Below are 21375 nucleotides of genomic sequence, written 5' to 3' on the forward strand. Positions count from 1 at the left end.
TGCTGCTAAGTAGTTTACTGCCAAAGGTTCCTCCAGGTCTGTTATTTCAGATATAGCTTGACGGAAGCGTCCTAAATAGCTTCTCAAGGATTCGCTAGGTCTTTGACGCATCGTAATCAAAGATGCTGTGATCTTGCCCCCTTTGTAGTTGCTTGAAAACCTCATCTGAAATTTTGTCTTTAATGTAGTCCAGGAGTCAATTGACCTAGATGGGAGATTGTTATACCAACGTAAGGCTGTTCCTTGAAGATATGTGGAGAAAAATTGGCAACAGGCGACTTCTGAGTGTCCGTATAATGCCATTCGACTGTCGAAAGTATTGAGAAAGCCTGATGGGTCTGTTGATCCATCGAATTGGTCGAGCGCCGTGGTTTTTAAAGTCCTATCTATCTTAGCTTTTTCGATGCTTCGAGATAAGGGGCTTTCCACCGGGGCTTCAAATCTCGATTGCGTTTTTACTAGGTCACGAAGTTGAGCCATATCTTCCTGCATCTTAAGGAACTCCTCTTGTGATATCGAGTCGGTCGACATCGACCCTTGTGGAGTACCGCCTGAGGAAACTGTCTTTGGGCGTCGAGGCCTGGAATATATAGATTCTGTGGATACTTCCTCCTCATCATAGTAGTAATCTTCGTCGTCCTCTGACAGCTCTACATATCCCATCTCTTCATCACCCCCTTCTTTAATTGATGCCTGCTTCAACTCCTGTTGTAAACGATGGATTTCTTTTATTTTCTCTAACTTTGCTTCTAGTCTTTTAGTTTCAGCTTCCAACAACTTAAGCTCTTCATCTGAACCTTCCGTGCCTTCTATTTCCTGCTCCCGTAAAAGTTTTTTATGTCTCAATTTCTGCAAATGAAACCTAGCATCACTGGAGAGTACTTGCTTTCCTTTCTCTGTTAAGACACGGGAACGGGTGTCTTTAATGATCCTCCTTTTGCGCTTAACAGTTGGTTTCTGCATCTGAGAACCTTCAGGTGGGGGATCATCCTCCACCGGAAACAGCCTTCTTGGCCTGAGGGTCGATGGCTCATTTTCTTTTCCTGCTGGATTGATTTGCTCTGATTTTTGGACAGTTTGAATTTCTGTCGTGTTTCTGCATTTCTTTGGATCTTCTTCCTCAATTATCATGTTGGAGTATCAAATTTCAGAGTTCTTTCTAGCGTCAAATGATGATCCTAATATTGAATCATATTTAAATGAGGAACAACTCTCTTAATTGATAATATTTTCCAACCCCCTTTATGTAGAACAACTAGTCTCTATTTATAGGGAACCCTTAATGGGCTTTTCTCTTTACAATTGGGCCCCTATTAGGCCTCCTATTACAAGATTATATATTAAAGTCCGTATCTATAGTACTTCTTTCTCCTTATTTATTTTCAGGCCCAACACTATCGTTCACTAGATTTGTATTGCGCTAAGTTGTGAATTTCCCCGAAAAAAGTCTTCATCGGAGTATGGACATAATACCCTTACATTTTACTCTCCATTTTTTAAACGCTATATATAATATTTTGTTTAATTTGATTTGATTTGATTTAGATGGTACAATAAAGTATTACAAAAAAACCATTATATATAAATAAGAATATTTGCATTTAATATAAAAAATACACTTTAATAAATAAATTATAAATAAAAACTGATAGAATTACATAGTTTGAATTAAGAATATTAACAAATTTTAACATTTTTAAAAATTGTAAATATTTTTAAAAATTACTTAGAGCTAGTATCAATAATAAATATTGGTTCTTCAAAAAAAGTAAATAAATATTGTTTAGTTTCTAATATGTGATGATAAATAAATAAATAAATTTATAAATAAATAGGAAATTATATAATTATAATTTCGGTTCGGATCGGATTGGTGTCGGGTTGGATGTAACCGAATTGTGAATTTGTATGAATAGGACAGAGAGTTGAGAGTCGTTGAAGAAGTGGATACCATAACGTGTCCCCGGAGAGGGAAACTTATAAATTAGGACCTCTCATTCTCATTCGCCCCCAAATCAATTTCTAGGGTTTCACTCAGGTAATTCATTTTTCATCTTTATTCAATTTCATTTTTATTTATTACTTCAATTCTGCTCAATTCATATCATCCTCATATCTTCCTCAATTCGTAATTTAAATTTTCAAGCTTTGTTCCTTAATTCAATTTGGTAATAATTCTAGTCTATTTATATCTGTAGAATTGAAATTGAGCTCAGATTTTACGCGATCGTGTTTGTGTTCGTCGAAGATTTGATCTTTGGCGTAGCTGATATTTCGTATTTGTTTCGTTATTAAGATGATGCTAGAACACAAAATTAATGAGTTTGGATGCTTTTATAATGGCGTCATTTGTTTTGATACTACGAGGCATTTATTTGGAATGATATATAGTTTACGGTTTTAATTGGTTGGTGAGGTTTTGCGATAATTCATAGGGTTTTTATTGTTGTTTGTTGTTTCCTTGGTTTACTTTTAGTCTGTTTATATCTGTTGAATAACAATTGAGGTTAGATTTTTGTCGTTATTCGATCGTATTCGGATGTTTCGTTGAAGATTTGATCTTATGACATAGGTGGTATTTGTTTTGTTATGAAGATGCTAAAACACGAAATTTAATGAGTTTAGATACTTCTATAATTGCGTCATTTGTTTCAATTTAACGAGGCCTTTATTATTAAGAAAGATATATAGTTATGGGTTTTATTCGTTAGTAGGGTTTAGCTATAAATCATAGAATGTAAGGACTTTATGTTAAACACAAAAAAAGGTACTAAGTTGATGGATATGTAGAAGGGCTAATAATCTAGTCGTAAATTTGTATGAAATTGTAAAATTTACCTTGCGATTAGAAAAGGAGAAGAGGTCATGTTCACGTCTCAGACCTCTTGGCTGTGGCGTATCACTTTTCTTAGTTATTTTTCTCCTGTTAATCTGTTTTCTTTCATAACCTTGGGTCGAGTATTACATACCTCTCCCGGATTGAGCTCTTTAAAAACAATAGAAAACGGGATATGTTCCCGGAATTCAGTCGGAGTCTGATAATGAGATGAGAGGTGTAAAAATAGAGCAGCGGGAGTATAATAAGGTAAGACTTTAAATTGAAGAAATGCCATTCTGCCTTGCGGGGACTTGTTTTTGTATTGAAAAATTTCCCCGCATTCACCTATTTACAAAATTCTTAAATTCAATTAACCAGTGTAGGAGCACTTTGTAGAAGAAAAGCTTTTTTTATTACTTTTGTCCTTTTTTTGGGATTAATTGGGTTCTAATTATTTATATTCTGCCTTTTGTTACTGGCTCGTTCAATAGATTGATTATTATTTTTGCAATTAATGATACGTCTAGCTGAGAATATAAGCGTGTATAAAGAATGTTCTAGTGTGTTGGATATTAAGGATAGTCAGTATTAAAGTATTGTGCTATTTCCATTTATTTCATTGTGAGTTGTATTTTGAAATAACTTCTTTGGATAGGGAAAGAAGTCTATACATTAGTTACGTGCCTTCTTCAGTTGGAAATCAGCCAAAATCTCCTACACTAAGCTGTAACTTTAAACTAGCTTCCTCACATAAATCATTTAGGCTAGCGGCCTAAAAATAAGATACCTTGTCTTTCTGTGTGCTGTTCAATTTTTTTTATTCGAATGAACTTCAGTTAACTAGTTTTGCTTTATCTTGATATAAAAATCATCTCTACACTCTATGGTGCATTATAATTTATAGTCAACTCCTAGAATCCGAGTCGGCTCATGTATACTCGCTGGTGTATGATAAGTTCATTCCCAATGAACATTTCAACTGTTTCAGCCGCATTGTATGCAGTGTCCATTGTTCTTGATTAAAGCTATGTCATAACCACAATATGTTACATTTTCCCAGTCTTGTGGCGGACCTATATACGATGCACTCGAATTCTAGACCTGGAAATCAAATGGAATATGATTCATATAAAGTTCCACAACCCACAATATTTTCAGAACCATGGTGGCATAACAATTCAACCAATCCCGATGGACTGCAAGGGAATGCATCCCATACATCTTCACAGTCAGCAGATGGTATGTCACATGCTAATGGTAGTGAAAATGAAGATGATGGATCCAGTGAGTCACAGAATACTGGAACAGTGCCTTCTGGTATGTTTTGAGTTATTGCAAGTGGTTACTGACACAAGTACATATCACTTTCCTTGAACAAGTTAAAAATAGTATAATGATGGTTTTAGGAAAATGTTTTTGGGTTTCTTTGCATTACATTTTCTTGTAAGGCTTCGAAGAAGTCTGTCTAAATTCTGTAAATCTCTTATCTTCTGGAGGTTTGGGGGTATAAATTTGAATTGATAGTTTTAACAAATGCTGTTCATATGGTAGTTGGTAAGTTGTGAGGTAAAGTAGATAAGTAAAAAGTACACTAATAGCTATAAGATGAACTAGCTACGAATTAGAATGGACTTATCCTTGAGTTGTTCTCCATCGGAGGATCACCTCAAGACCTGTCATGATGCAGGACAAGATCGTAGAAGAAAAGATTTATTAAGCAAAAATGATAATAAGGTCTTAAGTGATGAATTATATGATTTCCAAGAATAATTAATCAATATTATTCCTAAGAAAGTGTATAATCAAAGCTAAGTAATATGTGGGGGATTACAATGCTTATATAAGGAATAGAAACCCTACTAAAATAGCCTAATGGACTAAGGCCCTTAGGCCCATAAACAATTGGACTTTATTATAAATAAATTACTTAATTAATATACTCCTAGCCCCACAATAAAAACTTATAGATAAATACATTATTTATCTTTACACTAAATAAATATAAACTAATTAATAACATATATATATATATTAATTCTTTATTCTCGTTCCTCGTCATGTCATCTTTAAGAAATGGATGTATCTGTTTGAGTGCGGAATATTATTTTTTGTTTCTCGTTTGGATCATTGTAGTGGCTTGGCAAAATTGGAATGTTCTCACTATACTTGCTTCTCTATTTAATTGCTAATCAAATTGATCTAATCTAGATTTATTGAGCTTTGGACTAAACAAATTCTGTAACGCTACAGAACCTAGTATTTCAGATGCAACGTGCAAGTAACCAAAATAAATGAAGTAGGTCTAAGCTCATGGACTAAGCAATCTTTTGTTCATAATTTTTGGTTTAAGTTTTGATATCTGGTTTTCTTTAGTCACACTATACTAGGCCTAGCTGAACTTCGTAAGTCTGATTATAGAACTTTTTTGTTCTTTCATATAAAGAATCTGTAATGACATTTTAACTTCATGGTTAGTATTGCTATTGCAGAACAAAAAGTTGTTGGGATACATTTACAAATTTTGAGTTCATTTATTAGTTTCCATGTATTTTGTTATTTTCCTAGATCATCTGCGAGCCACTATTGCCTTTAAAATTCTTCTTATGATGTATATTAATTCTTATGAGAATTTTCAATCTGGATTTTTGTCTCAAGAACATCAGAACCAGCATGTTGCAACAAATCTGCCTCCTGGGAATGATGGAAACCCACCTCAGGCTCCACAAACTGAACTTGTTGGTCATTCAGTAGTATGTACACTTATCGCAAAACATAATCTCAAGTTTATTGATCAATTAATGATTTATATTGATACTTTTTTACGTGTCAGATGAGAAAAACTTTCATTATTTTACTAATAGTTATATTAAATCTTTGTTTTTATAGGCTTATGATCCGAATGCATATTATGATCCATACTATTATAGAGGAATGATGGCGGCATATGGTCAACCTCTGGTATGGCTTATTATCTACTTGAACTTCTATCACATGACATTACTTTGTTTTTTTTGGCTTAATAATTTCTCCCGCTTCAGATATATTTATGCTGAGTTGTGGTCCAGAGAAAAGGAAATGGTCATGATTAATGAACATGATGCGGTTTAATTGTTTTTGCAAATATATTTCTTTATTTGATGTAGATTACACCATATGATCATATATACTGTGTGATTATGTTTCTTTATGTATTGTGTGAAAAATACTTTTTCCAGGGTCATTCTCATCTGCTCGATACACAGGCCAGAATGCCTTTGCCCATTGATATGACACAAGAGCCTGTTTATGTGAATGCCAAGCAGTACCGTGCAATTTTACGGCGCAGAGAATCCCGTGCAAAGGCAGAACTCAAAAGGAAGTTGATAAAAGATCGAAAGGTTAGTTCTCTGGAATTTTTAAACTTGGTGAAGATTCTTTTTTAAGAAAATAACATATTTATGATATATCATATCATTAAAATGTGCCCTATAGGACAAGTGGGGGTTATAGATTCCAGCGAGATCTTAAACATAAAAAATTAAAACAAATTTTGTCGAAAATATTTGATCTCCACACGGATTTTTTTTACATAAAAATAAATTAGATATAAATTAGAAATCCAAAAAAGTCTGAAAAAAATTACAAAATACAACTGTAAATAAATTTGCAAACTAATATGTTCTACCCCTAATCATGTTTTACTTACTGTTCCATTCTAATTCTAATATATTTTTAATTTCATTCATTTTGCACTTTTAGTTCTATCCTTATTATTTGATTCTGAGTTGTATGTACTTTTAGTTTAGTTCTTTCCTACTAATCTTTAATTTTATTTTGTTTCTAATCCCGTTCCATTTTACTTTGTATACAAGTATAACGAGAGATTTAAGAAATGAACAGGCCTGTATCATGTCAAAACTAAATTATGCAACCTGCTTGGGGATGAGTTGATGAATTATCTTTTTGATTGCCTACATAAAAAAGATGTAAAAACTTGGATTGATGTTCACGATACAATTGCAAGGTTTAAAAATGTCACCTCGAAAGTCATTAATTCTATATTCGATTTGTTTAGAAAAAAATTTGCACCATTTTTTTCCCCATATGTAGCCCCCAGTGGATGAAATGTTTTTCCTTCCTTAAATCAGTCAATTCAATGTAAATCAAAGGAACAAACAGTTAGTTAATGATAGATGAGTATAGGAAAAGTTAATTTTTGTTTTAGTGTCTTGACTCTCATTGAACTAAGAGCTATCCTGTTATCACTAAAAAATTACTTGTGAAATCTGTGTATATTAGATTACTGTTTCTCTTTTAAAACTTAAATATTCTCCCTGTCTCGTGTTATGCAGCCATATCTTCATGAATCTCGGCATCGGCATGCTATTAGAAGGGCAAGAGCTTCTGGAGGCCGTTTTGCGAAGAAGTCTGATGTTGATGCTTCAGAGAACCCACAGCCAACTGAGTATGAAAGGGATGATGTTACCTCATCCGTGCCTGCTCAATCTGCATATTCGTCCGGATCTGAACCGTTGCCTTCGAAGTGCAATATGAATTCCCATCAAGAAGCAAGAGGGTTGGATACTACAAAAGCGCACTCCTATGTCTGCCAGCAATGAATATGCATAAGATTTGATCAAACTCCAAAAAGTATCGTGGCTATGCAGTAAGGCCATATTTTGGTAGGAACTACCACCTCAAATGATTAAAATTGTTCACAAGTTTTACTTCTGTCAACTGGTCGGTTATTTTGGCTGTCGAAGTCAGCTGGCAAATCATTCTTGGCTTTAAGTTTGTTTTCTTTTTCCTGGTAAGGAAGGAGTCAAAAAGTTTTGGGTTTGATGAACTTTTCTGCTTCTCACAAGATAGAGATTGCGCTTTGTTTTTAATTTATACAAATTATGACAGAATTAGGAAAATATTGTGGTAAGTTTTTAAGTGTCTAGGATCCTCCTATAGACTCGGTACTTGTCTACAGACCTATTAGATTTTGGTGTTAAAACCCTAAAATTTCCCGTGATACCCAAGTAACCCAACAGGCTGGATCAGAATGCATTTCATCATATAAACTTATCTTCCTAGGTTTGATATTTTTGCAGTTGTATTATGGTTTATGCAAGAATATTCAATCTCGTCTTTTAACTCATGTTGACCAAGAAACTTGGATTTCTTGTGTTTGTAATTGGAGACGGAACTAGGGGGTTCTCTGAGGCCATTCACCCGAACCTCAACCTCAGCTTGTAATATATTTGCATTTGATGTTAAATAATTGTTTTGCTAAATATATAGTATGTTATTAATTTTCTTTAATAGTTAAGAATATTAACTGTATTGTACGTAGCAACTGACAGTGCATAGCAACATGTTATTTAAAAATTCGGTTTCTCTCGAAATTGATATAAATATGTAAGATAAATAAGATCCTGTTAGGTCATTCATCCGACACAGATTAACCGAGACCCCATGTAGTGATGGTATAGAACAGCCTAGTTGCAGCGTGGTTAACCTACATTTTTCACATCTTGGTGATATTTCAGGGGCTTGAGATATAATTTTCGGATAATTTCTTTTATTACTATTGTAAGTACATATATATAGAAGAGATGTACACACCCTAAGTATCGTGTCTTCGTCTAAATTTGAACCGATCATTTGCTTTAGCTCTAGCTCTACCATATTGACCGTTGTCCCCGACTTGTCAGTAAGCATAGAAAAAGTTCAGGTATATGCAACCTTACTGCCGTTTGTTAGCAAAGAAAGTTTTAGGCGTTCGAACTCGTGTTTAGCAAATAGCAAGTAGACACTTGCCTACTGTGTGAAGCACATTCTTCTAATATTTTGATAAATTACATCATCAGACAATTATCATTGATTATATTCATATGAATTGAACAAGAAAATAAACGACAATCTATTACAGAGACTGTCAAATGGATATCTTAGTAACACTCGAAACCAGTTGGGACTTTCTTGCCGCAGTTATTGAGAACCAAACTTAGTGAAACAGGGACATTTAAGTTGATTCCCAGGATGTTAGCTCTGATGGCAGTACATAGACAAACTGCAGCTTCAAGATCGACAAGGCCTTGGATGAGACTGCAGCAAGGTAGCGTTGGAGGGGATCCTACGACGACATCAACCAAGTTAAGCACATTGGCACATACTCCTAACTTCAATCCCTCACATTTACCTGTAGGATAGTAAGTTGGTATATTTGGAGTATCAGGGCTAGTGGCACTGACCAGGCTAAAGAACAAAAGGTTGAGCGAGAGAACAAGGGCAAACGAAGCAGTGTTCTTGGATTCCATCTCGAAAAACCTTGTTAGTATTTCTTTAATTAGCTTCTGGTAGTTCTAATGTTGTGATAGAGGAGTTTGATAGTTGATGATGGACTAGACAACTTGAAACACATACTTATAGGATTTTTGCAAAGCAGAACTTTTTTTTAAGATTATCCTTTTCCAGATTGAAAACTATATGTTTGCACACGTCCCTCGTGATCCTTAAACAATCATTCAAAAGATTTGATGATAATCTGTATACTACGGCTCGTTCTTTATATGCATGCTATGCATAATAAGACGTGCTTCAGAGCTGGGATAATTAAAATAGCCAGCTCATGCATCCCTAGAACTCCATAGACTTTCCCTTTTGATAATTACATAGCCTATTTCTATAGTGATGTGGTCATTCTGATAGATAATTGATTAGGCCAAGTGTCTGTGTGAAGATATAATATAGTGCAGTGTTTACTGAAATGCACATGTTCCTCCTGATTGTTAAACTATTTTTCCTGAGATTTGATATCACAATGTTATGCTTTCTTACGCATAAGACGTGCTAACCTTTCCTCTTTGTAGACTGCACATATAGCGAATCCGATATGTTTATAGTATTTTCCAGATCTGCAGACAATAATTTACAAGATTCTGCATATAGGAACCCTATAAATATGTGTTTCAAGTTAACCAAAACTCCATCAGCAAAAGAGCACACACTCATTTATAACTACCACAAGCTTATCAAAGAAATAACAGCAAGGTTTTGTCGAAATGGAAAGCAAGAACACTGCTTTGTCTGCTCTTCTTCTCTCACTCAACCTTCTGTTTAGCCTGGTCAGTGCCACTATTCCAACCCCTAATATACCCGCTTCAACAACTTCGACATACTATTCTAGAGGTAAATGCGATGGACTGAAGTTAGGAGTATGTGCCAATGTGCTTAACTTGGTTAAAGTAGATGTTGGTTCCCCTCCAACGCTGCCTTGCTGCAGTCTCATCCAAGGCCTTGTCGATCTTGAAGCTGCTGTTTGTCTGTGTACTGCTATCAGAGCCAATATTCTGGGAATTAACTTAAATGTTCCTATTGCACTCAGCTTAGTACTGAATAACTGCGGCAAGGAAGTCCCATCTGGTTTTGAATGTTACTAAGACATCCATTTCGCGGTCCTTGGTCAATTGGATGCATATTTTTTATAATTCTTCAACTAATCATTTGATTTCTAAGATTTGTGTAATAACTTTTCCTCTGTTTGTTTTTCTATTAATGTATCTCAGCCATTTCCTTCTATGTATTGTTCAGGTTCTTGTAATGCATTATTACAGTTTATTCTTTGGTTTGGTCACTTGCAATCAGTATTAATATCACAGTTGAGTTTTAAACATCTAGTAACCAAGCTGCACTTCCTTTCTGAGTTTTAAATATCACAATTGAGTTTTATTAAGCACCCTTGTTACATCTGGATGTCTTAGCTTGAATACTGCTACTGCAGTCTGCAGCTGCAGTATTGTTGCCAGTATTATCTATTATTTCTCCGTAACTACACTTCTTCCTGCCCTTTTTATGGCAGAAGTAATAGCTGTGTCTTAGAATTGTTGTTTTTCCTCTACATTTTCTGTTTCCAAAGCCCTTATTGTGCCAAAGAATGTAAGACGAGGCTTACTGGAGGAAGCCATCCAAAGTCTATCTAGGCCGAGCCCTTGTTACATCTGGATGTCTTAGCTTGAATACAATGCGGATGCCACACTACCTTCAGCCATGGAGGAGGGTTCGCGTGCCTCCTGATAGAATCCGAGATAGTAGAAATATTAGTTTGCGAGGAAATGGTTAGAAGGGCGAGGAGCTCAGATGCTGTCGCTAATGAAAGTGTTAAATCTTTGCTCAGTGTAAAAGTGTAGATGGATAATATGTAATTTATCACTCTCTTTTACATTAGTCTTACAAAGCTATTGCTCTATGTATGATTATATCTTATAAGTCAGAATTTGAGTCATCGCCTTCAAACTGCAATCAAAATTCTCATCATGAAGCAAGAAGGTCGGAGACCACAATTAAGCACATATGATCCTTGCACTCTAAGAAGCAAGAAAATGCAGGTGCGTAGTACTGGAACACGCGGATTTGTTCATGATTGATAGAACAAAAAATTGTATGCAAAATGAATGAGATGCATAATTTTTTTCATCAAAAACACGAACATATGGGTTTAGCTTTTCATTAATGCAAAAATGAACATGATCGTCAATACTTTTCTATTTCCTTATAGACATTAAAATCTGAGTGTATTGAATTTAGATTTTAAAAAGTCTACTGAAATCTAGCGGTATTCAATTTGGATTTTTAAAAATCCATCAAAATCTGATGGTATTCAAAAGTCGGGGGATTTTTTTTATTTGAAAAAGTGGTGGATTTTGATGGATTTGCTAGTTCATTTTTAATCTTTTGAAATCTCTTTAAAATACATGAGATTTTGAAGGATTTCTGGAAAACTTGACAAAATTAGCAAGACTCTGCAAGATTTTTTATCAACTCCGTCAAAATCCACGAACAAGTAAAATCAACGAAAATCTTTTAAAATTCATGGATTATTATCAATCCTTTAAAATCTGAAATGAATACACCCGATTTTGTGAAAGTAGTTAGTTAAAACAAATTTTTGACCATGATTGGTGGGAAAAAAATTCGAAATATGATTGTGAAGGAATCCCCGTGTCCGATACGGGGACATGTGTTTCCAAGAATCCGACACGGGGATACGACGGGTTATCCAAGTATCCTGCTTCTCAGCTTCCTATCTGCCAGCAATAAAAAAAGCATAAGATCTTATCAACATCAACCTCCAAAAGGGCAGTGGCTAATTGCTATGCAGTAGCCAGATAAAATATTAAATTTTCTGGATTTATAAACTATATGTGATTGCACACGTCCCTTGTGATTCTTAAACAATCATTCAAAAGATTTGATTATAATCATTATACTGCGGCTCGGTCTTTACATGCATGCTATCCATAAGACGTGCTTGGGAGCTAGGATCATTAAAATAGCCAGCTCATTCCTAGACCTCATTCCTAGGATCATTATGCTTGATAATTTATTAACAATGCAATGTTTACTGAAATGCACATGTTCCTCCTGATCCTTAAACTATGTTTCCTAGGATTTGATATCACAATGTTATGCTTTGCTACGCATAAGACGTGCTAACCTTTCCTCTTTGTAGACTGCACATATAGCGAATCCGATATGTTTATAGTATTTTCCAGATCTGCAGACAATAATTTACAAAATTCTGCCTTTAGGAACCCTATAAATATGTGTTTCAAGTTAATCTCAGACTCCATCAGCAAAAGAACATACATTATCTCTCACAGCAATATAACATACAGCAAGGTTTCTCGAAATGGCAAGCAATAACACTGCTTCATTTGCTCTTCTTCTCTCATTCAACCTTTTGTTCTTTAGCCTGATTAGTGCCACTAGTCCTGATACCCCTAATATACCTTCTGGTTCAACAACTTCGACTTACTATTCTAGAGGTAAATGCGATGGACTGAAGTTAGGAGTATGTGCCAATGTGCTTAACTTGGTTAAAGTAGATGTTGGTTCTCCTCCAACGCTGCCATGCTGCAGTCTCATCCAAGGCCTTGTCGATCTTGAAGCTGCAGTTTGTCTGTGTACTGCTATCAGGGCCAATATTCTGGGAATTAACTTGAATGTTCCTATTGCACTCAGCTTAGTTCTTAATAACTGCGGCAAGGAAGTCCCATCTGGTTTCGAGTGTTACTAAGATATCCATTTGATTTCTGCGATTTGTGAAACAACTTTTCCTGCTTGTTTTCTGTTGATGTATCTCATCTATCTCCTGTTATTGTTCGGGTGCTTGTAATGCATTATTATTACCGTTTATTCTTTGGTTTAGTCACAAAACCACAATTGAGTATTTAACATCTAGTAGTTGCACTTCCTTTCTCAATGAAATTTCAAAAACTATATGTTCTTCTACGCTTATGTGTTTTTAATGCTTTCATTGTGAACAGATTGAAGAAAAGACTGCATTATCTAACTTTGAAGTGTTTTTAACAGATAATAGTGAAATAAAATGATCACAATCAAAGATCCAATGAAGGTAAATGTATGCAACTAATTAAATTTCTTACAATTGAGTGCCTGTGAACGAGTGAGAAAGAGTAGCACAGTATGATAAAGCAAGAAGGATCTGTGTATTGGCATAGATTTCATAAGCTATTCAGATATTTCAGAAAATGAAGAAAGATAAGAGAACATGATTCACACTCATCTCTGAAACTACATGGTGGAAATCCTTCAATTGCTAGATTTACCAAGAAAATTATCTCTATGCAAGAGTTTAGCATATATTCCTTTTCAGGATTAAAAACTACTAGTTGGTAACCTCCGAAATTAAAAATAATATTATCACATTATTATTTGCATAAAATTCAAACTCATTATTCTTACAGATCTAAATATAATATATAAAATGCTGTTAAAATATGTAGTTAAAAAAATTGAAGTTAAGTGTAACTCTAAAATTTAACCGTATAGTTTTACTTATGTATGCACCTAATTATATATTTATATAAATCTGACGTGTTAACTTATTAATACGATTATTTTAAAGTAAATCGACGCTCGGATGTTAAGCAACAAATAAAAATTGAAGGGAAATATTGTCAGTTGAGATTTTATTACATAAAATTTTAAAAAAAGTTGTATAATTTTCTAGTGAGTACCAAGATTTAGGACTTAAAGATAGTTTTCTTACGGTATAGATAGTTGATAACTAGTGCGAAACACGGGCCCGAGGTTAAAAATATCGAATTAATATTTGTAGAGAATTATTCATAATCTGTACGAAACACGAATTAAAATTAATATATTAATATAAATATTAATTTGGTACTTGCAAAAAATGGTTATGTGGTTAAAAATATTGAATCAGTTATGAAATTTTCCACTATAATTCTAGTTTTGCATTATTTTACTTGATATAGAAATCTAACATATTAGTTTTATTTTTGTGAAAAGAATTGTATCTCTGAACCAAATATTTGTTCTTTAGATAATTTAATATGAATATAATTTGATAATTATCTTATAATTAGGTTTTTCAATATAATTTATTTAATATTACTTAATTTTCGATAAAGTTTAATTTACAAATTAAAAGTAAATAGATGTTATTAAACTTAATTTAATATTACTTAATATAATCTAAATACAGCCCATAAAGTTGGACTGTTAAAATATGTTTTTTTAATTTAAAGTAAATAAACGTTGTAATGGACAGTAACAAATACAATCGTTAAATCAATACTTTTCAGTTTAAAAGTTAATAAATGTTACTAAAGTCATTTGCTATTACTTAATTATTTTTAAAATAATATTATAAAAAATAAAATTTACATAGAATATAAGTCAATTCGTATTAATAGTTTACTTTGTAGTTAGTAGTTTTTCAAAATAAAAATAAATATATGTTATTTTACTTAATTTAACGTAACTTAATAAATTTTTAATATAATTTATAAATAAATAAAATTTACAGTGAATATAAGTCAATTTGTGTCGGTATTTACTTAGTAGTTTGTAGTTTTTCTAAAATTGAAAATAAATATAAGTTATTATACTTAATTTAAAGTAATTTAATAAATTTTTAATATAATTTACAGATCGTTTATTTTTTTTTTAATTTATAAAATAAATAGATGATGGGATGAACACTAACTAAAAATAAAATAGTCGATTTGCGTTAAAAACAAAGTTTAAAATTTGGTATTTTGATATTTTAAGCACCAAATTATATATGATTTGTTTATTAATAAAGAGTATAGATACGTGATTGCAAGTCCCTCGCGATCCTTAAACAATCATTCAAAAGATTTGATTATAATCATAATGTTACTACTCAATCGTCCCATGCATGCTATACATAAGACGTGCTTCAGAGCTAGGATAATTAAAATAGCCAGCTTATCCCCGTAACTCATCACTTATCGGTCACTTATTCGATTTAAGTTATAAGTTACTTATTTTAAAATTTCCCAAATGGGCAGCCACAAAATAGTCAGCTTATCCCTGTAACTTATCTGCTGGATAATCATTTGTTAGCCTAAGTGTCTGCAGTAAGATATAATCTAATGCAATGTTTACTAAAATGCACATGTTCCTCCTGATTCTTAAACTATTTTTCCTGGGATTTGATATCACAGTTTATGCTTGCTATGCGTAAGACGTGCTAACCTTTCCTTTTTGCAGACTGCACATATAGCTAATTCCATATGTTTATTCAAATCTACAAAAAATAATATAAAAAATTATGCATTTACGAACCCTATAAATTTGTGTTTCAAGTTAATCACAAACTCCACAACAAAAGAACATAAACTCATTTATAACTACTAAAACCTAATCAAAGAAGAACCAGTAAGGTTTTTCGAAATGGCAAGAAAGAACACTGCTACGTTTGCTCTTCTTCTCTCACTCAACCTTTTGTTCTTTAGCCTGATTAGTGCCACTAGTCCTGATACCCCAAACGTGCCCGGTTCAACAACTTCGACTTACTATTCTAGAGGTAAATGCGATGGACTGAAGTTAGGAGTATGTGCCAATGTGCTTAACTTGGTTAAAGTAGATGTTGGTTCCCCTCCAACGCTGCCTTGCTGCAGTCTCATCCAAGGCCTTGTCGATCTTGAAGCTGCTGTTTGTCTGTGTACTGCCATCAGAGCCAACATTCTGGGAATTAACTTAAATGTTCCTATTGCACTCAGCTTAGTTCTTAATAACTGCGGCAAGGAGGTCCCATCTGGTTTCGAGTGTTACTAAGATATCCATTTGATTTCTGCTATTTGTGAAACAACTTTTACTGTTTGTTTTCCTTTCCTTTTGTTGTTTGGGTGCTTGTAACGCGTTATTACTGTTTATTCTTTGGTTTAGTCACTTCCAATCAGTATTAATATCACAATTGAGTATCAAACATCTAGTAACTAAGCTGCACTTCCTTTCTCAATGAAATTTGAATACTATATGTTCTTTTATGCTTATGAGTTTATCATGTTTTCAATGCTAGTTAGATGCAATCTATTTATTATATATATAATAGAGGAAATAGGGGGTTGGGTAAGATAATTTATTACAGATTACTAATTTATCCCTCAATAATAAATACAAATTTAATACCATATATTAATTACACTTAGGTCATTATTACTCCTTATTAATAAATATAAATAAATGTCATATTTAATAACATATATTAATTACACCTAACTCATTAGTATTATTAATTTTATACATGATACCATTTTTAATTGAATATTAACAACCTATAATTAGATATCTAAAATTTAATAATATTTGCCTCTATATATACTAAATTCTTATTTTTTTGAAGACTTTATATAAAATAAATTTATTTTCAGCAAATAAATTTAATATGTTAGCTAATCTGAAAATGACAATGTTAGTGTATCAAGTATTAAATCCAAGAAATAAAATAGATATTTTCTTTGTATATGGATAAAATAGTGGGTTATGATGGGGTTTATAATAAAGTTGAGATTCTTATTATATGACCAAATCGAATATAAATTAACATTGATTTGAAGATTTTGAATATATATAATAAAATATTAAAATATTAAAATATCAAGTTCATTACGGTTATATTAATATTTTACAATGATAAGGTGAATCATTTTTTTACATTAACCAATTTAAAGTTTTTTCGGAGGTATAAGTAAAAGAGTTATAAGATTACTGCACTGTTATAGAAATCGACAATTTCGCCGATAAATTGCTAGAAGGCAACCAAACAATATTATAGAGCAAAATCGGAGCATACAACATTTTTGCCATTTTCGATCAAAATCGGTAATTTTCCGGTCAAAATTTTACGAATCAAACACACAATTTGAGATTATGAAGAGAAGAAAATGAAGAAGAAATATACTCAGCATCGAGTTGGTGAAGAATGACGATTTTAAATTAAGAAATCAGACAGGTGCCGAATAGAAACTGAAAAGATAAGGAAAGAAGAAGATAGATGCGTAAAGATGATTAAGACTCTTATTATTTTAATAAATAATGCACACAAAATAATGTTATAACTTAGTATGGATGTACAAATGCAATTTTACACATCTCAAATATAATTATTTTACTTATATATTTTAAAAAGAATATAAAAATATGTTCGATATTATTTCGATTTAGCATTTCGATAAATTCTCGATTTTTGATAAACCGTAAATCAGTAGTTCAACCAATTTAGTCCATTTTTCAATTTTCATTATAATTGATTACTGGCCTATCTATTAATATATTTATCATAAAAAATGATGTATATTGAAAATGTATTTATATTGTCAATTTTACAATATTATATTTAATGTGTCGGCTTTCATATCCGATCATTACATTTTCTAATATGGAAAGTAAGATTACCTCATCTTCATTATATTTTAATCAGTAATTGTACCATGTAAACAACTATAATAACTCTTTAATTAACTCCGCAATATTTCATTATTATGAGTTGTAATTATTTTCATGAGATATTTGTGCTTTCATTTGTATTATATTTTGATCGTATATTTCGATTTCATTTCCGCATATTCAATTCATTTTGAGAAAAAACACGTTAAGTAAGATATCGATCTCAATTTCATAAAGAGAGATATTTAGTTAATGGATCCATCATGAAACAGCATGAATATATAGTTGATAATTACAATCAAAATAATTACAATCAAAATAACATCAATTTACACACTATAAACATGGCCGTGCAATGCCAGTTTGCAATAAAAGGTAAAGGACTGACATCCTAAATTCACCTGTCCATTGTTAACTTCAAACAATGGACAGGTAAGTAAAAGAAAAGATGACACCGTTAACTTCAGTGTTGCAAACTAGGTAGCCTGGATCTGTGGTCGTTCCAAAAGATATCATCCTGTCCGTTGTTAGAAGTCCATTTTTAAGTGCTAACCTAATATGGATAGCACATTTTGGAATAATCTACGGATGCCACACTGCCTTCAGCCATGGAGGAGGGTGAACCAGGCCTCCTGATCAAATCTCAGATAGTAGAAATATTAGTTTTCGATGGAATGTCATTATGCCAAGATGTACCATCTGACTTGGTAATAGAAATGTGAGAGATCTGATGTCTAAACTAAAGAGTGATGGTATGGTTAGAAGGGTGAGGAGCTCAGATGCTGTCACAAATGAAAGTGTTCATCTTTGCCCAGTTAAAAATTGTAGAAAAACAATATGTAACTTATCGCTCTCTTTCACATTATGTCTGACAATCTCATCAAGAATCAAGAAGTCCAGAGACCACAAATGCACATTCCTATGTAAAAAATGGTGGGAGGTTCAGAATTGAAGATGCGTTTAGGGTGTCAACGTATAACTTGCACGCTACTAACAGAGCGGGGAATGTATCTGCCAGCAGTAAAAAACGCATAGATCTGATCAACCTCCAAAAGGACAGTGACTATGCAGTAAGGCGTTATTTTGGTAGGAACTACCACAATAAAATATTAAAGTTTCTGGATGAAGAACTATATGTGATTGCATACGTCCCTTGTGATTCTTAAACAATCAATCAGAAGATTCGATGATAATCAGATTATTACGGCTCTGTATAATTCACATGCATGCTATACATAAGACGTGCTTCCGAGCTAGGATCATTATAATAGCCAGCTCATCTCTAGAACTGGGAAGTGTATAATTTCATAGGCTAAATATCTGTGGGAGGATATGATACAATGCAATGTTGACTGAAATGCACATGTTCCTCCTGATTCTTAAACTATTTTTCATAGGATTTGATATCACAATGTTATGCTTGCTATGCATAAGACGTGCTAACCTTTCCTTTTTGCAGACTGCACTAACAATTAATCCCATATGTTTATAGTATTTTCCAGATCAACAAATTGCATTTAGACCCTATAAATATTTGTTTCAAGTTAATCTCAGACTCCATCAGCAAAAGAACATACACTCATCTCTCACGGCAATATAACATACAGTAAGGTTTTTCGAAATGGCAAGCAAGAACACTGCATCCCTTGCTCTTCTTCTCTCACTCAACCTTCTGGTTAGCCTGGTCAGTGCCACCATTCCTACCCCTAATATATCCGATTCAACAACTCCGACTTACTATTCTAGAGGTAAATGCGATGGACTGAAGTTAGGAGTATGTGCCAATGTGCTTAACTTGGTTAAAGTAGATGTTGGTTCCCCTCCAACGCTGCCATGCTGCAGTCTCATCCAAGGCCTTGTCGATCTTGAAGCTGCAGTTTGTCTCTGTACTGCTATCAGAGCCAACATTCTGGGAATTAACTTAAATGTTCCTATTGCACTCAGCTTAGTTCTTAATAACTGCGGCAAGGAAGTCCCATCTGGTTTCGAGTGTTACTAAGATATCCATTTGATTTCTGCGATTTGTGAACAACTCTTCCTGTTTGTTTTCTATTGATATATCTCATCCATCTCCTGTTATTGTTTGGGTGCTTGTAATGCATTATAATTACCGTCTATTCTTTGCTTTAGTTACATCTGGATGTTTTAGCTACAGCTGATGCTATTGTTGCCAGTCTCGTCGTCTCCTATATCTCCATAACTACACTTATTCCTGCCTTTTAATGGCAGAAGTAATAGCGTCGTCCTCGGATTGTTGCATTTTCTCAACATTTTCTGTTTCCAAAGCCTTTATAGTATGCTTGGAGTTTAGTAAAGTCATCCCAGTCTGTATTTAAAGGTAAAGGACTGATATCCAAAGAAAATTGATGCAAAACGGGCAAGTAAAGAAAAGATGAGACCTATCTTACTCAGACTCGGCTAGACGTGTCCGAAGTATCAGACTCGGCAACATTTTGTAAAATATCATGTTTTTGGCTTAAAATAAGTGTCCGAGTCCGAGTGTACATGTCCAAATGTCGAGTATCCGACACGGGTACTCGAAGGTAAAATGAAGAGTCCTAGTAATATAGGATGAGACACACTTTCAACTTCAGTGTTGCAGTAGGCAGCCTGGATCTATGGTCATTGTAAAAGATTTCAAATTTGACTCATTGCCTTCTAACTGCAATTTCAATTCCCATCAAGAAGCAAGAAGGTCGGAGACTGCAAATGCGCATTCCCATGTCAATAATGTGGAAGGTAAAGAAATCAAGATGTGTTTAGGGTGTCAACATCCGACTTGCACAGTTGCACTCTACGAAGCAAGGACACGGGTGCCGATGCGTAGTACAAGAACACGCGGATTTGGCACGTCATGTATAAATATAAATTTTCATATATATTTGTTGTTACGCAAACTGAAACCAATTGATAAAACCAAAAACTGCATGCGAACTAAATGAAATGCATAATTTGATCATCAAACACACAAACATATGAGTTTAATCTTTTCATTTATACAAAAATGAACGTGATCATCGAAAAAAAAATTCTTGCTGACATGAATACTTGATTTTGTGAAAGTAGTTACTTAAAACAAATTTTGACCATAATTGGTGAACAACAAAAAAATTAAAAGTAGGATTGTGAAAGAATCACCGTGTGTGTTGACTGTCAAATACGGGACACGCATGTCCAAGAATCCAACACGGGGATACGGCGTCATGGAGGGTTACCCAATTGTCCCTGGCTCCCTGCTTTCTAGCTTGAAGTCTTCTAACTGTAGGGATTAACCCTGTTATACATATATATATATATGTATATAACCTGTTTAAACATATGAAATTTTCAGCAGAAAACTAAAACTTTTGATATATACAAAATGATTACATGCAGCAATTTAAATACAAATTCACACCAAAAGTGGTGGCAATAAAATAACAACTACGTGATTAACTTCCAGACTACGTAAACTACTCAACTTTCTCCGCTATACTCCTTAAAATTCTCCACTACTGCTACAACTCTGGTGAACTACTCCTACTTACACTAACATCACTAAAACCAAATTAGCACGACTAAAACCAAATTTACAATACTTCAAAACTTAAATAATCCATTTTAAGATTAATTCCAACAATCACCCCCTTAATCTTAAACTTATCACCACTGCTCACCTGGCATCTCGTTCATCAGCCCGTATGGCGGGCTTTCAATTGAGCCCGTATGGCTCTTTCAACATAGCCCGTATGGCTCTTTTGTTTGCCCGTATGACAAGTTCATTTTTGCCCATATGGCATGACATTCGGTGCCCGTCTGGCAAGATCTTCGGTGCCCATCTGGCAAACTTCTTTATCAGCCCGTTT

The 21375-nt window shown here is 33.5% G+C and overlaps 6 protein-coding genes across 7 annotated transcripts; 5 read left to right on the forward strand and 1 right to left on the reverse strand.

The window, feature by feature from the left end:
• Positions 1 to 1879: 1879 nt before the first annotated feature.
• Positions 1880 to 8079, forward strand: LOC141666671 (nuclear transcription factor Y subunit A-1-like). 2 transcript variants are annotated; one of them, XM_074472814.1, is made up of 6 exons: positions 1880 to 2038; positions 3879 to 4135; positions 5474 to 5568; positions 5705 to 5776; positions 6034 to 6195; positions 7150 to 8079. In XM_074472814.1, the coding sequence occupies exons 2-6, from the start codon at positions 3901 to 3903 to the stop codon at positions 7414 to 7416; spliced, it is 831 nt and encodes a 276-aa protein (XP_074328915.1). In that variant the 5' UTR covers positions 1880 to 2038; positions 3879 to 3900; the 3' UTR covers positions 7417 to 8079. The 2 variants fall into 2 exon arrangements, with proteins under 2 accessions (XP_074328915.1, XP_074328922.1); XM_074472821.1 differs by having other exon boundaries at positions 6061 to 6195.
• Positions 8080 to 8663: 584 nt separating this feature from the next.
• Positions 8664 to 9105, reverse strand: LOC141666691 (14 kDa proline-rich protein DC2.15-like). Its single transcript, XM_074472840.1, has one exon. The coding sequence runs from the start codon at positions 9103 to 9105 to the stop codon at positions 8737 to 8739; it is 369 nt and encodes a 122-aa protein (XP_074328941.1). The 3' UTR covers positions 8664 to 8736.
• Positions 9016 to 10970, forward strand: LOC141666684 (14 kDa proline-rich protein DC2.15-like). Its single transcript, XM_074472832.1, has one exon. It carries the CDS (start codon positions 9850 to 9852, stop codon positions 10225 to 10227), a length of 378 nt encoding a protein of 125 aa, XP_074328933.1. The 5' UTR covers positions 9016 to 9849; the 3' UTR covers positions 10228 to 10970.
• Positions 10971 to 12439: 1469 nt separating this feature from the next.
• Positions 12440 to 12972, forward strand: LOC141720679 (14 kDa proline-rich protein DC2.15-like). The gene has a single exon (XM_074523235.1). The coding sequence runs from the start codon at positions 12477 to 12479 to the stop codon at positions 12861 to 12863; it is 387 nt and encodes a 128-aa protein (XP_074379336.1). The 5' UTR covers positions 12440 to 12476; the 3' UTR covers positions 12864 to 12972.
• A 2563-nt stretch (positions 12973 to 15535) lies between these two features.
• LOC141706154 (14 kDa proline-rich protein DC2.15-like) lies at positions 15536 to 15919 on the forward strand. Its single transcript, XM_074508964.1, has one exon. The coding sequence runs from the start codon at positions 15536 to 15538 to the stop codon at positions 15917 to 15919; it is 384 nt and encodes a 127-aa protein (XP_074365065.1).
• Positions 15920 to 19151: 3232 nt separating this feature from the next.
• On the forward strand, positions 19152 to 19529 carry LOC141706157 (14 kDa proline-rich protein DC2.15-like). The gene has a single exon (XM_074508978.1). It carries the CDS (start codon positions 19152 to 19154, stop codon positions 19527 to 19529), a length of 378 nt encoding a protein of 125 aa, XP_074365079.1.
• The last annotated feature ends 1846 nt before the right edge of the window (positions 19530 to 21375 follow it).

The sequence above is a fragment of the Apium graveolens genome, chromosome 1, assembly GCF_009905375.1.
Source record: "Apium graveolens cultivar Ventura chromosome 1, ASM990537v1, whole genome shotgun sequence".
Taxonomy (NCBI): Eukaryota; Viridiplantae; Streptophyta; class Magnoliopsida; order Apiales; family Apiaceae; genus Apium; species Apium graveolens.